Genomic DNA, 16,453 nt, shown 5'->3' with positions numbered 1-16,453 from the left:
CCATGGACCAGGCCCCTGCAACCTTTGTCTACTACAGCTGCCAAACTAGTTACTGGGCTCAACTTTTATCATGTTCACTGAGCTTCCGTCAACACGGCCGACTTTTAAAGAGTAAACAAGGAAATAGTTGACGCTGAGTTGTGCTTTCTCGCCCCAGTCTGTTGGACAAAAGAAGACAGCATGCGATTATTTGGAAAACAATAAGATGATGAATAGCTTTATGTGTCAGCCATTTTGGCTTTCTTGATCCAAAGTATTTTGGTGAGTCTTAAAGGAACAGTAGGATTTAGTGGCATCTGACTGTGAGGATTACAGACTGCAACCAGCTGAAACGTCTCCCATGTGCCAAGCATGAACTCTGTGTTAAGATTCCCTCAGTGTTAATTTTTCAGGAGGTTTTTATAGGGAGTTCTCCCCCTCTCCAAAACAAACAGACCAAGTGATTGAAATTGGTAGTAACACTGGATAAAGCAGTTTACCTTAAGAAACTGCTGCTCATCACGAAGGGGCTGCTAACTACAATAGCCGACGCAAAAACACAAGTGGCCCTTTCTAGACCCAGTGTTTGGTTCAACATGGCAGCCTGGACAAGGACCCGCTCCTTATGTAAATATACCCGCTTATTCTTAGATAACAAAAACACCACGATTCTTATTTTCAGGTGATTATACACCAAAGAAAACACATATTATATTCCATTTCTTGCAATATATTCCCCTTTAATCCTACACACTGGACCTTTAAAGAACCCACTGATTCTCAAGGCGACTTATACCCCCATATCTGCCTCTGTGAACACTTTGGGGTAAATGTACTGTATTGTTACACCCTGTTGTGCAGCATGATATCATCTGAATTTGATATTGTATGTATGATCCATCTATATATGAAGCATGGTTATGAGCAGATGTTTGATCATTTCACAGGCCTATAAAAGGGCGATTGGGCTGCCAGTGGTCGCTGTAATATTGATTGATGGTGGGCAGGTGGGGGCCACAGTGCTGCCCTCAGACAGACTCTGTTTATTTATACAGTCTGCCGTCTGCCCACCTTACCCACCACAGGGCTACATTCGCTGAATTTACAGTCGTCAGGAGAGAAAAAATATGCTAATGACGCCACGTAGCCCTGAGGAGAAACAAAAACATTTTCAATCCAAACTTTCCACAGACGTATCAGTTATATCAGGCAGGATCTCGTGCACATTCGCCAACCAATGCACTGCCGTACAGTATCTCAACCATTATTTGCTGCTCTGTCCCCTGGGGCATACATAAATTGGATCCAGTAATGAGAGACAGTAATGATTGTCTTTGAATATTTGGTCTTGATTTTCAATTATATATATAGCTGATATTATTGTTCTGGATGCTGTGCGGTGTGGTATTAAATTGAACTTCTCTGTAAAAAAAAAAAAAAATGGACTGTTATTGAACATGCAAAAGAAGCACTGTTTTCAGGCGAGGTTTAATAACGGCCAACGTCCCAGCAGGCTTATTCAAATCAGGAATCTGTGTGACCACTGTGTGAGCATTTGCATCATTTACAAGTTGCCACTACAACTTCAGCTTATTGCCTTAATCAGATGCTGAATGCACGTATATATTCCAGTGCTGTGACACACACAGATACAGCACGAGAGACGGGAGACAGTCCTCTCCACGCCATTAAGGATGCTGAATAGTGAAGTCCTTGGTCCATTCCAATTTTCTAAGCTTTGAAGGAGTCAGTGGTTGGATGTGGGCTGCCTCACAGAGCGTGTCTTCTGTTCCACTGAGCACACAGTAGCTTAGGGATCAGCCTGTGTCCCCGACAGGAATGTGTGCCACTGAGTGTTGGCCTGTCCACTGAACAGAGCTGCGAGCCTCAGATCAGTGGCATTGGCTGGCCTACGGGTTGCTCTTTATGGCTGTGTCGCTGAGTGGCTGGCTCTCCGCTGTGCACACGGCAGCCCTCCAGATGGATGCTGGGACAGCGGCAGGCCACAGGGCTGAAAATCCCATCAAGCAGCAGTTCCAGGCCCTTGCACTGAGAAGATGAAGCGCACCAGCACGCCAGGGGACACGGGCCAAACCCTTCTGCACCTCCATCACCCCCCAACCCCAATCCCTTCATGCCCCTCTTTTCCTTCCTCCCTTCATTCCTCCCTTCCCCTTTTTTTTCTTCCTTTTACAGGAGAAGACTGCAAGCCCAACCAGCCAGAATATGGAGTGTGGCCCTCAGGGTCTGTGGCCCTCGCTTGTTAAATAAAGGAGCTGACTGGCTGATTGATAGACCCTCAGCAGTCCCTGCACCTCACATGTTTTCCGGTTCGCTGCCTTATATACGAATCCTTTGTTGGCCAGGCCTGCGTTAGCGTTTGTTAAATGCAGTGTTTGATGGATGGCACCAATTTTCCTCCAAAACCCAGATGAGCCACCTAAGCACCTTTCCCCCTCCCCTGGTTTCTCCTCAGGTAAACCCCAGGAGCATGAGGGGACAGGAGTGTTCTAAAACGGTATCAATCAAACAACCTTGTGCACGGCTGCAGCAGCAACGCAATGTTTCAATTATGCATCTGTTCCTCGGTGGCTGACATTTCGTTCAACCTCTTAGGCCCACTGAGGCACAAAGGAAGTGCCCTGCCTGTTGTCCTCACCTAAGTCCTTAATTTCACTATTTAAGTATATGTGTTGCCATTTTCCTTAAACCTATATTATGTTTATATCAGCATAGACTCAAGATTCAAGAAAGCTTTACTGTCATTGTCTGAAACACAAGGCTGTAGCCATGGAGTCATCATAGCCCCTAACAGCCCCCCGCCCCCCAGGTACATCTATCCTGTATATTATATGAATAAGCAACATAAACATTTTACCTGGAATACACATAGGCTATCTGACAACACTCAACATGCAATGAAGACATTAACGTTAGCTGAATACACCCATGAGACACGTTGTGCTGGAGTACGGCAACACCACTTGGACAAACTACAATTATTTTCTTGATCAAGCAATTATTCATTTGATAATAAAATGTCAAAACTAGTGACTCCCCATTAACAGTTCCCTAAAGCTCTTGGTGATGTCTTCAAATTGCTTGCTTTGTCCAAGCAGCAGTCTAAACCCAAAAGTTATTTGGTTTGAAAACAAAAAGAAAAGACAAGCTGCACATTTACTTGCTAGACATAAGAATTTTTAGCGAATTTGTTGAAAAATTGATCAGTTATTAAAATAGTTGCCAATCAGTTTTCTGTCGATGCACTAATCAATTTGTAATTGTTTCAGCTTTAACATGACAATAATACCAAATAAGCAAATACTAAATAAAGCCATGAAAAAAAGATAAGATTATGCAGAGAAAATAAAAAAGATATTTAAAATATATATGTAAGTCGACTTGCACCCTATACTACACTATCTCACCAAGTCATAAAGTTAACAAATGTTGCAACCAGCCAACACTGACTATCTCCGTCCCTGTAATGCCAGAGGCATGCTCTGAAATCCACAAAGGCTGCAGAAGAGTGTAAGCCTGATGCAGTGCAGCGAACCGACAGGTGAAAAAGATAAACAGATGCGAGACAAGTCTCAGGGGTGTTGGGTTCATTTGTTACCTAGCGAGGACAGACATATTCCTGTCAGACAAGCCATGGCAGCACCAGATGCGAGGTCATTCTAGTTACGGAGTGAAAATCTTGGGTTAAGGACAAAGATTCTCACTTCACACAAGAGACGGCCATGGGGTTTTATTTCCCCTGTGGTCTTCTACAATAAATGCTCATTCCACACTTAGCGGCGAGAAGCCGGGAAGCTTTTCTAATAAAAACTGAAGCTTATTCATCATTGTTTGTCTCCTCTTCATTTTGCGTTATAATTGTGATCTAACAACAATTTCGATGATGGATGAAGTAGTTTCAGTGTTCATTACGGGTATTTTAGTGATCATGTTTAATGAGTTGTCTGCAATATGTATTTTTTATTAATTAGCTTATTTGTGGCCACTGTTAGTTCCCATTTAGCTGAGTTTAGCTTGCAAATTACAACATAAATTGAGATAATGCAATGTCAAATCTTTGGCACAATAAGCCACATACACTACAATACTGCACTTAAATATTCCTTTATGCACTAATTCTCGATGGTGATCATCATTTATTCTACATATTGTCAAATATTCCAAGCAAATGAGAACAATAACCTTAATTCTGATTAGAAAAGCAAGTTGGACACTGCAAATATGCATCTATTTTCAGTGTTTTTATGGTTGCTGTCCTGAGCACCACTTCTCTCTCTCTCTCTTTGTGTAATATATATATATGCTTTACTGAGGAGGACAGACAGCAGACAGGCTCATGGAAGGAGGATATGGGAAGGTACTTGAGACACACTGGCTCCTAACCAGAACAACTGGCGTCTCTCCTCTGCAGATGGACACACAGGTGGGCTCACAGGTGGGGAAGGAGGAGGGGAAGTGCTCTGCCAGTTTTGTGTCCTGCTCGGTGTGTGTGTGTGTGTGTGTACGCACATAACATCTGGACCATGGTCCACTGACATGTCAAAGAGGGAGTTTATCAATGAAGCTACACTGCACCCTTCTGGACGTCTGCAGCACCACATGGCCAAAACACTGGTTTCATTGTTTAATTTTTAGTATCTGTTAAAAGTGCTTTCACAAATAAACTGTGATTTTTTTTATCTTTTAACTACCATACTTATACTATACAGCTTTTAAAATGCTCTGTATCATAATTGCCTGTTGCTACCTCCATTCTTACTGCTATATCAACAAGTAAATATGCATTTTCTCCTTCTTTTAAATCAGTGGCTCTCAAACTTTTTCTGTCATACCCCCCTTCAGAAGCTAAAAAAGGTACAAATTAAAGAAACAAATTGTGGAAGCAACAAATAAAAAAGGATACATGTTGAATTTAAGTTAAATAAAGATCAGTGTGATGCATCAGCAAACTGCATAAAGTATATGCATTCAGCTTTGTTAAATTTTCTCCTAGTCATCCACACCCCACCTGCAGGGTTTCTACCCCCACAGAGGGGCTCACCCACTGTTTGGAACCCCTGATTTAAATTAACAAATTCATATAAAGTGAAAACAGTAAAGCATTTGACTCAACACACTAAACTATTGCACAAATCCAACTAATCAAGCCCCCCTACTGTTGAAAATTGTCCATTTTTTCAGCCTTCCTCCTACATAGCTCCAATTTCCCCTTAAAGCTCCTATATACAGTAAATGACTTGTCCAGCCTATGAAAAGATGGCCAGAGCCAAACAATATGATTGCAGAAAGCAAACCAACAAATAATATTGATCCCTGCAACACACAGACAGCTAATCAATGAATGTATGTCCTCCCCGCACAGGCTGCAAGTCAAGATCAATTCTGAAGAAAGATGAGGCATTGGCAAACAAAGTGAAGTAGTTCTGAAGCATATCCCGCTGTTTTGAAATGGAATAAATTCCCCAAACATATGAAAGATCGACTATAGCTGTAAGAAATGGTCCTGCCAGGCTGTTTGAACTCAGAGCAGAACAATCATGCTTACGGCTGTAATTCTAATAAATATTGTTGCTATTATCTCCTGCTGATGTTTATCTTTTTTATTCTTGGTGTCTGGTCGTTTCATATCACTTGCTCTCTGGCCTCACATCATGAACTGCCAGATGATTTATTGATCTGAACACAGCCTCCAAATAACCCGCACAATTGTTTCATCACCTTGTCATTATCGCCTCGTGATGAGCCTGGCGCCAAAAGTTGAAAAAGTCCCTCAAGGGTGTCTCTTTCAATATTGAATTGATAGGCACATTAGTTTTCATGTGTTGCAGACTCATATGAGGTTACAGGTTGGTATTGGCTCACTGGTTGCACAGTCAGCTTACTGACCTGGATTTCATGTCTGTGTGTCTTTTCTTGAACTTTATGTGTTTGTGTGTGCAAATAAGTAAAAGTTGGGCATTTATTGATCTTTGGGGATTTAACACCATCTGGTAGCGGCAGTAATAGTAGCAAGTCCTTCATGTGACACTTCCCTTAAAACTAAGATTATTGTGTGTTTCACACAAATTAAGCCGAAAACAGAAGTCAAACATGATTCCTTTTAATACATTCATACAAAATGACATCAAGTATGCACTCTTGCTGAAATTAGCACAATGTCCAGTTACAATAACTCAAGGCAGACAGCACACACTGGGTCATAAGAGCCTAAAGCAAAGAAATATTCAGTCCGAGATATATAATCTCTCAGTCTCATCATAAAGCAAGACAGTCTGAGACAAAAATAGCCTCAGAGGTTGGCCTGGCCCAGATGCTGAGTGAGAACTGCTATAAATAGGTAGTGCTGTTATGATATTACTGTGTCAAAAGGCACAAACAAAACCCACTCAGGTCAACCTGCGAGCCACAGAAGACAGCATTAAACAAAAATAGAGAAATATTGTCACGTGAGAACATTGCACCATGAGAATGTGGACATTTCCTCTTCGTTATTACACAGTAACAGTTTTTTTCTAAATGCAACGTCAAAGCTTACCTCAACAAGTTTTATGAAAGCTAACAGGAACCAGAGGGAGTCATTGTCATGTTCAGGGTCGGGATTCAAAAGCCTGGTTACCAATATTATTCTTTAATTGCCATTGGTGGGATCAACTCATTGTTTTGCAAGTCACAAGTAAGTCTAAATTCTTTGTACTCAAGTCCCAAGTCAAGTCCCAAGTCCTTAATGAGTTTTGAGTCCTAAACAGATTATGATGTACCCTTCATCACATGTAATGCCATTTTAACAATAGAGTAATAATGTATTATACTAACATAATTAATAAATGTTTTTCATAGCATATAGCACAATTGTCCAGTACCACAGAATGAATTTTGTATGTTTCTGGCCTGTCTTGTTGTATTTAACTCATCTCATATTGAAATAATTTCTCTAACGTTCTCTTTCCAAAGGTATCGAGTATTTTCAAGTCAAAGTGAGGTCAAGTGAAGTCAAGTGTCAATGGTGTTAAAGTCAAAGACTTTTTTTGATTTTGTCGAGTCTAAAGTCATCAAATTTGTGACTCAAGTCTGCGAGTCAAGTCCACATCTCTGCTTGCTGCCTTAAACAGAGTTTGAGGAAGTATCAGTTGCATCACATGATGTGCTCTGATATGATATGAAAACTATGAAATTCTTTTTTTCCTCAGATATTTGCAGATGCATAATGGGAACTTTAGTTTTCTAGCATAAGTGGTGCACTCTCTGATTGCACATAAAGAGTTAACTCACTCCGTTAAGTGGTTAAATTAACGATAATATTACATAATAAATGTACAATATGAAACAAACAATAAATGTATAGCACAACATGAAATCACATACAGTATGTGGCAGTAATTATTAACACATGGCACTTTGAGATGTCACTGCAGTTACAAAATATTCACATTAACAAACTCAAGGTTACAAAACACACTGTACCATCTACTTTGGTAATTTAATTAATGACATCTATGGACTTCCTCACTGCATAAGAAGTAGGTTTAAAGTAACCAGAGCATATTATATACTGGAGTATGACTAGCTGTTTAGCTGCATTTGGAGTCAGCAAAGCAAAATAAGACAATTACAAGACACTTCAAAACACACCACAGTCAGAAAAAGGCTGTTACCTGAGGAAGAGCATAAAATATTTAGTGCCTAATAAAAGGCATCGTCGTCTGGGCTAAGAGTAGTTACATGACACTCAGTTCCACAAATGAGAGCATGTGCAGTTTGTAATGATTAAACTTCAAGCATTTATCCTGATAAGTGAAGCATAAAACCTGACTTCCTGGAAAGTATCTCGGAGCAGAAGAGAAGAAGAGTCATTAGTGTCACAGGAAAGTAGGATGTCTCAGTCAAAGGGAATTTTTTATCAATATAGAAGGTTTTATGTAGCCTACTGTCTGTTTGATGACGATAATGACACCCCTTTAATTGTCCTCCCATGACATGATCTGTTTGGCTTGAATTTAACTTTAACTTTATGGCATGCAAAGACAACTTTGCCTCACTTAATTCACAGTTTGCGTATTCCCTTTATGACAAATGTTTGATATATGTGGTTTGCACAGGCTTTAAAGTGAGACTGTGTAACTTTTATATGTAATGGGATTTTGCTGCTGGAACCTTGCGTGGTCTGGTATGACAAGTAGCTTAAAGTGGCTAACGTCAGCTAATGTTAGCAAACTTGAAACAGACATTGCTGTTTAACTGACAATATGGAGCCAGTTTGTTAATTTGTATGACTCTTCATTACCTGTGCTACTGTTATTACAATCATCATAAGTACATAATTGTAACTTCTGGCTACAGTGGCCAGTGTTGTGCATGAACACGCTAGCATTGCATGCTCATTGAATGTGCTCATACTTTTGGTGAATGGTGAATTGAATGCATCAGTTTGCAATTTATGGACTTGAATGCAAGTGTCAGTCACTCTTGTGACATTGACACTAAATTTGAGGCAAACCGAGGTTTACGACAAGTATTTTCATATTTCATATTTGCCACCAAGTCTGAAAATACAACTCTCCCAACATCAGCCACATTTGGCAACAAATATGAAACAACACATCAAGTCGATGCATCCAAGACACAAATGTAAACTAGTTCATTCTTTGGAACTGTGAACTTACTTCAAATTTCAAATTGTGAACTATGAACGTGACCTAGTTCATTTTAAACTGTGTGAACTGAACTTTGACCTGGCTCTTGTGAAGTGTGAACGTGCATCACACTGACAGTGGCTGTCAAAAGTTACATAGTCTCTCTTTAAAGGACAATACCTTGATATATATTTACATCAAACCACTAAAAAAATACAAAAAGAAAATAAAAAAGATTATACCTTTATTCATTTAAATGAAATAACAAATTAATATGAGGTTTTGAGCACTTTTGAGATGAACAGTTTCACATTTGTGGTGTATTGTAGTGTTTAAAAAGTTGTCATATTGTGTGGCAGAATAGCTTTTCCATAACAAACAACCTTTGCACACAAGAATAAAAGCTGAATTTGTGAAGCTTGTCTTACAAGCAAATTGTAGCAAAGGCTAATCAAGTCTGTTCAGCTTTACAATCCCTTCTTGCTACACCCAAACAAAGTAAGCAATTTCATCCAGATCTACAGGATAGTCTGTGAGATGCAGTGGCTCCTTGATATCAAATCTCTCCCCCTTGTAGCTTCTCCAATGGCCGGCAGGGAGGTAGATGTCACGCTCTTGCTTTCCAGGCTCCAAAACTGGGGCTACCATGAGGTCATCCCCAATCAGGAACTGGGAGTCGATTTTATAGGCTGTCTCATCAAGTGTGGCAATCCACCACAGGGGCCGTATGATTGGGTCCCCGGTGTCCAGCACCTCGCCAGCCAGCTCCAGGACCCGTGGCGCCACAATACTTTCGTGGATGGCTGTGTATTTCCGAGCAATTTCAACTACCTCATTGTCGTATTCCCATGGCGGGACAGAAAACTGCATGGAGGGCATGAAGGCTGCCAGCTCCAGCCAGCGGATATAGAGCTCGCGATTGGGTAATACACGATCTCCATCAGTGCGGTTCAGATAGGCATTCCCTCCGATCATGTCGGGTAGAATGAACTGATAGCCGAGGATGCTGATGGTGAGCACTGTGGGGATAAGGGACTTGAGACCCAGCTCATAGCCCCACACAGAGTCTCTGTCAATTGGTCTGAAGAAGCAGGATATGTTCTGAGACTGGTAGCCACTGCGCAGCTCAGCTCTGTCATTGTAGGGAATAGCCATTTCCGTGTAACGTCTTGTGAAAAAACTTGGGTCCCGAATGGGAGTAAAGGTACTAAATTTCCATGGTAAGTAGCTGGTCTCTCCAGCATCAAATTTGAAAGATGACACTCCATAGCCAGAGCGCAGTGAACGGAGCTGGGAGGAAAACCAATTACGGGCTTCTGGATTTGTAAAGTCCACAATGCCGCCGATGCCATTCCACCAGCGCACCAAAGCTGGCAGCCGGCCTGTAGGCTCTCGGACTAAAAGCCCCCTCTCTACGCAGTAATGGAAGTTTGCAGAATCATAATTGACAAACGGGTGAATCCAAAGCGACACCATAAACCCATCAGATTTCAGCTTTTGGAACATGGCCGAGGCATTGGGGAACTTTACTGGGTCAAAGTCAAATTCTCCGTGGCGGCTGGTGTATCGATCGTCTAGTCCCAGGTGACTACAGGTAAAGTTATACTTGCGAATGTTGGCGGCATACGTCAAGAGTTTCTCTTGGTCAATGTCAGTCTTATGTAGCGCCCAGGTGGACCATATAGGATGGCGAAACATGGATTTGGCAGGTACTTTGTATGGTTTGTTGAAGTATCTGCGGACCATGTACTTGTGTATGGATGTCACATCCAAGCCCACACACACTCTGTAGCTGAGTTCAGCACATGGAGCCTCTCCTGGGTTTGGCTTGAAGGGACTGTCATTGTATCGCGCTTGGAAGGACATGGTCTTCTCTGTGTCATTCCAGCCCAGGTGGAAGGGCACTGAATTATTTATCTTGATGGCTGTAGCATTGGAGGAAAGCCAATAACTCTCCAAAATTCCACCAAATTCATGGCGGTTTGAGTAAACGTCGCTAGTGACAAAGGGTTTGGGAGCCTGTTGGCCGTAAATAGAAATAGGCCAGTGTTGAATTGCTGACACTGCACCACCATACCAATGTGCAAACTTGTATGTCATGGCATGCTCAACAGGAATGTCAGGAACCAGTTCCTCCCAGCGCACACGATAGCATTGTACCGTGTCTTTGGGTCGCACTGTCTCAATGAAGAAGTTCAGATTTCTATCAGAGGTGCGTGAGCAGCTCAGCATCTCCCCTTCTTTGGAGCATGAATCCAAATCAAGTGTACCTGACCTGCCAAGATTGAAAGAAAATCTTTGTCAATGAAATATGCATCATCACACAAACATCAAAATTCAAAGACCGTTGAAAATTACCAACCTGAAATCCATTCTGAAAACAATAGACCCTCCCTGGTTACGGATAATGTAGCCATCTTTATTCAGATCCAGAAGCTGAGTCTTAAGCAGCTCAGCTTTGCGGAGAGAGGCTATGTAATAACACCATGCAGTCACTGCTACAATTACCAGCACCAGGCCGATTACTCCAGCTCCGACCAAGGGTCGAGTGTCCTTGCTGTGTTTCTGCTTGGGGAGTACATCTGTAATTGTGCCTCCCGCCCCTCCCGGCACAACTTGGTACATGACTTGTGCAGTTCAGCGGGCAATTCTGAGAGTCGCTGTTCTACAGATCACAGAAATGTTTTCCAGGGAACCTCATTTGCTGCACACTGGCCTCGTCATTATGTCTGTTTGCTTGCCTGTCATGAGAGAGAGAAAACAGGCTTTGAAAAGTCAGTGTCTGGGTCTTCATGTAATATTTGCTCTTCTCATATCAACACTGGTTTTTAGGGAAAAGTGCTCAAATTAAAATGATAACTACAAAGAGGCAGCCTGTAGCTTGAGCCTTTGGAAAGAACATTCACCTAATGTTGCTTACCAGTTTTACTTAGTCAAGAGATACATTAGGGAAAAACAGCCCCAGCATGATCAGCTTGAAGTGTCAGCCTGTTTCTCAGTCCATCTTGTTTCCTTGTCAGCTCAAAGCCTCCATTACATTTCTGGCATTGTCTTACATGCTCTGCATTACTGCACAAAGTGATTCCACAGCACTTAGAGGTATTACGCTGTCAGGATGTAAACTTTAAAGATGTGTCTGAGATTTAACAAAACAAATCTACTGCCAATTACCCATAAGAGGATAAAGTGGATGGTCCCAGCAGTAATTCTAACATATGAGTTCAATTGAAAGAAGACTCATTTGTATGTAAGGAAGTAGGGGAGCAGAAAAGGGGATTTTGGCCTTAAAGCTCTGCCAGTGCTGGGAAGGAGAGGAAAGAATACTAAACTTTGTGCTCTCTGTCAAGCCAGACCAACCAAAACTGGAAGTAACCTGGTTCGTTAAAGACAAAAACATTCTGACATGCACGTTCATTTCTATCGCATTCAGACCTGACTGTCCCTCCCAGCAGGGACACGGCAAAAAGTCTTACAGGTAATTAACTAGTTGATGTTAGTTATTTTGGCTTCAGCTAATCAGAATGGATTAGATTAAAGGTACACAGCTGACCGAGGGGAGTTCAGTCCTCTCCAGATTCCCTGTTTGCTGACTAGTCCTAACTGCAATTGACCCTCATGCTCGGCCCTGGCAGCAAGGGTCGATAATAAAAAATGCTTGCTATTAATTAGCAATCTAATTGACTAATTCTGTGTTCAACCACCCTTAGTATAGATTTCCCCCAACAACAGGAGTGATAACATAAGCCCATCATTAATTAACAGAGAACTAACTGTTGGTTCCTTGGAGATCCGCTCAGGCTGCTGGAATTGACCAGGAAAGTCGGGGAAAGATTTACTGTATTTATTCATTGTCTATTTCTTTCTTCTTTTCTATTGGAAAAGTGTAAGAACAGATGTAAGAACTTAACCTAAGACAATCTATGATATTACATTTATCACATCGGGCTGCAACTAACAACCGTCTCAATTAATCTTTTAGTATATAACATTGTAAGAAAAGAAATGTGTAAAATGACCACCTCACATGACATTCAACTATTTTCATTTTCACTAAATCTGCAGATCACTTTCTCAATTTACTAAGTAATTTCTTTGCCTATAAAACAAAACAAAATAATGACAAATGCCAATTTCCCACAGCCCGAGGTGATCTGTTTAGCTTATTTTATTCCAGCAACTAAAATCAAGATATAAGATATTCAGTTTACTGTCATGTATGACAAATCCTGATATTTGAAAAGCTAGAAACAGAGGGTTTGATGTTTTTTGGTTGTTGTTTTTTGCCTGAAACGATTAATCAATTATCATAATGTTTCATTTTCTGTGAACTGACTAATCGATTACAGTTTTTTTCTGAATGCATAAAACACCAGCAGTGATTCTTGAAGCACTATCTCTGAAACCATTAGGACTAACAGTTGGACAGAGTGTAACAAACTGAATACAGATTCTCTGCTTTACAATCAGTTTGTAATTCTATAACATACTTTTTGCAAAACTGTGAACACTGGTCTTTACATTGCTACACTATTTTTGCCAATGGCCTTTTTATACTGACGAATGTGCAGCCTGACACGACATCCCATATGATGCTAATAAAGTGCTCCACAGCCAGACCCACAAGGAAGACAAGATTTGAAGTGTGTACATGTATGACAAAACTTCAATGCAAACTGCTGTACCCTGCACACACACAAAGGAAAAGCCACAAGTGTTTTTCATTTTCACCATCAGTGCGTATTTGGTGTGTCATGTGCTTATTTAAATGATGTGTTTGTGTAAACTGTATTGACGCAAAAATTGAGAGTTAGAAAAGTTTTGCAAGAACTGTTTGCTTTTCAGAGAGATGTATAGTGTTTTGCTGCCTGGTTTGCTGTTAAGTTTTGTGGTTAACACCCCAGACATGGTGACGAAGGCTGACTGCTGCATCGCCTTACGTCTCCTATATCTCAGCAGATGGTTGCACCTTACACACTGCGAAAACCACAGCTAATAACCAAATATGAATGTACATTCTGCACCTCCATGAGAGTAAATAACTCTCCTAACCTGAAGGCAGCGGTAGTCTGTTTTCGTCATTCAAAAAGCGATTTTAGAGTCTAGTTAGCCAGTTTGCACATTAACAACACAACTCGATGTTAAAAGCACTAAAGATATTTACCGTGTGCTAGAGAACAACAAAACAAACAATTACAAACCATTTTTGCAAAAGAGATCAGCAGTTAAAATCACAGTCTTACCCAATATAACAAGTTTGTTTTGATCTCACGCTCTCTTGACTTTAGTGGTTTGTTTGCTTTCCTTACTTCTGTTTCTCTTCTTGTGCACTGAGCTCAACTGCTTCTCACCGATGGGCTCTGCTATCTCAGATTCAACATGCTGAACTGGACGAAAAAGGCTGACAAGGGCTGACTAGTGGAAACAGTGCGGGACACACCGCAAAAGAACAGGACAACAAACACAGACCAATGGCCCTACGTTGACCTAAGGCGGACCACTGGCTTGGTGTGTCAAGGCCCTTAGTGTCAAGAGTTCTGTAAACATAGCCTGCAGTTTCTAAGATGGTGACTAACCAATCAGACGAAAAATGTAATAAACTCAGCAAGCTTTTTGCTTTTGCAAGAAATTTATGTTTTGCTTGTTTAGTGTTAGGTTTTTACAAGAAGTAGCCTATAGCTTCAAAGATAGTGCCTCAGCAATCAGAAAAAAAGGGAATCACTGCAGCAGCTCTACAGCAACTATTCACATGTGGAACCTGAGAGGAAGCTGGAGCCAGGAGGTTTTGGCTTAACATTACTTAGCCTACTTTTACTTTTATTATTTTGTAAAATATAAAATCAAAAATCCAACCATGACTTAGTAAATATCTAATACAGACACAAAAAAACAAAGTTGTTGCATTTGAATTTTCTGTCCTTCAACTTATTAATAGTTTCAGCTCTTAACACGTTGTTTTTTTCCTCGCACAAATAGATAAAAAAAAATAAGTCTATTGTTTTTCACGCATGTAGGGCCTTTGTAAACAAAAATATGACATAACACATGTTTTTTCCATTTGAACAGTGTGGAAAAAGCTGAAAATGCTCACACTAGGGTATTTCTTTGTTTCTGATCACTATCTATCCTGACATGGGGAAACATGGTAAACACAGAAGTGCTGATTCAGTCGGAACATTGGTCTGAAAAAGGAGCGCGTATTTGCGCGTGCGTATACAGTATGTGAGTGTGACGTGTTGCAGTGTGCTGACTATAGTTACATACTTTGTTTAAAAACTAAGATATAAAAGCACACAGCAAAACTTTAGAGCACCAGAAACAGTTACCAGCAGTTAGGATCTTTACTTTGCATGTGTGTGTGTGACCGACACTGATTCAGAGTTTATATTTAGCCTGTAATATGCATTTTGTTATTAAATAAAAAGCCTATAATACACACAAACACGCGTTTATAAGGTAATACTTGTGCAGAATATAAGGTCTTGTTTGCTTATGTAACCCCAACTTCTACATACAGTGTAGTCCGACGTACAGAAAGCCGTTGTTGTGCGCGGTGGTGGTGGGTGGCGCAAGAAAGTTAACGGAGGGAAAATAACACGGGATCCGTGAAAGTAAAATGGCATGTTGTTACCGGTTATGCGTGTCCTGCTTTACGTGCAGCTGTTCGTTAAAAATAGTTTTTGCCTACCGATCAGTAGCAGTCCCCCTCTGCAGCTCCAGGCACAACTTGTTTGCCACAGTTCACAGAAAAAGACCCAAGACGCATCAAGGCATGTTGATGCGTATCCGCCTTGACTACGCCCACACCACAGCATGGGAAATGTAGTCCAGTGGGTGGAAACACAACTGTTTATTTCCACCTCTCATTCTGCACATGTTGCACTCTTTTACAAACTTCCCATAACGCAGTGGATGCGTAGTGAGAGGCAAATGTGCCAAAACAGCTGCAATTAGCAGAGTTAGGAAACCTATGCTATCTCTGTGGGGACCAGAGGTCCATCTGTGCTATGCATGCAGTGCTATATTCTGTCTACCATATGGTATCACTAGAAATTCCCTATAATAATCACCATGATAAGGCTGTAAAATCCCTGAGTAGTTTCATTGTTTGCAGTAGTTTCTGTTTAACCCTCCAAATGTGCAATAAAAACGTCCTATAAGAAATACAGAAAATAACCTCTCTAATAATACGTGAAAGGAAGAAGGTGGATCAGTCAGGCAACTAAAACAGTCTTGATAAAGGCAGCTGGAGTCTTACATCGTTTCTGTTTTGAATTATTTTTAATCTTCAACACTTGTATTTTTTTATTTAGTTATGAAAAACACAGCATCACACATCAACTTATCTTCATAGTGTACTCATACTTTTATTTTCAACTCTTTTTTTGTCTTTTTACTGTCAACCCTTTCTCACTCACAACTCAGCAAATACTACCGCTATATCAATTATTTCAGTGTCAAAAACCAACGTACAGAGACACCTTTTATGCCAGTTTGATACACACCAGGTGGCGGCTATTTCTAACACCTCTAGCCACAGCACAACCCATCACATACCACCACCTTTCCAGCGGATGCCAGCATCAGACCCTGACTCACCACAACACTCTATGCAGCAGTATGATTTGCACCAGGCCACAGCTATTTCTGACACCACCCAAAACTATCGTAACATAAATAACAAGAAAGTCCATATGGGGTGGGTGGGAGCAAACACCAGACTTTCACCCAGGAGTCCACTCTTTGTTTCAAGTATGAAACCAAAAGTCAGTACAGTACACTGTACATTTCCTGTGAAAATGGAAACGTATTTTGAAAAGACACAA

General features: G+C 40.9%; 1 protein-coding gene across 1 annotated transcript; it reads right to left on the bottom strand.

Annotated features, from left to right (window-relative positions):
* Positions 1-6,084: 6,084 nt before the first annotated feature.
* myorg (myogenesis regulating glycosidase (putative)) lies at positions 6,085-15,434 on the bottom strand. The gene is made up of 3 exons (XM_049580813.1): positions 15,316-15,434; positions 10,993-11,371; positions 6,085-10,905 (listed from the first exon to the last, which is right to left on the bottom strand). The coding sequence occupies exons 2-3, from the start codon at positions 11,253-11,255 to the stop codon at positions 9,114-9,116; spliced, it is 2,055 nt and encodes a 684-aa protein (XP_049436770.1). The 5' UTR covers positions 11,256-11,371; positions 15,316-15,434; the 3' UTR covers positions 6,085-9,113.
* Between the last annotated feature and the right edge of the window lie 1,019 nt (positions 15,435-16,453).

This window comes from Epinephelus fuscoguttatus, linkage group LG1 (assembly GCF_011397635.1).
Source record: "Epinephelus fuscoguttatus linkage group LG1, E.fuscoguttatus.final_Chr_v1".
NCBI lineage: Eukaryota > Metazoa > Chordata > Actinopteri > Perciformes > Serranidae > Epinephelus > Epinephelus fuscoguttatus.
Note: the sequence above shows the minus strand (reverse complement) of the source record. Positions and strands in the feature narration are given on the sequence as shown.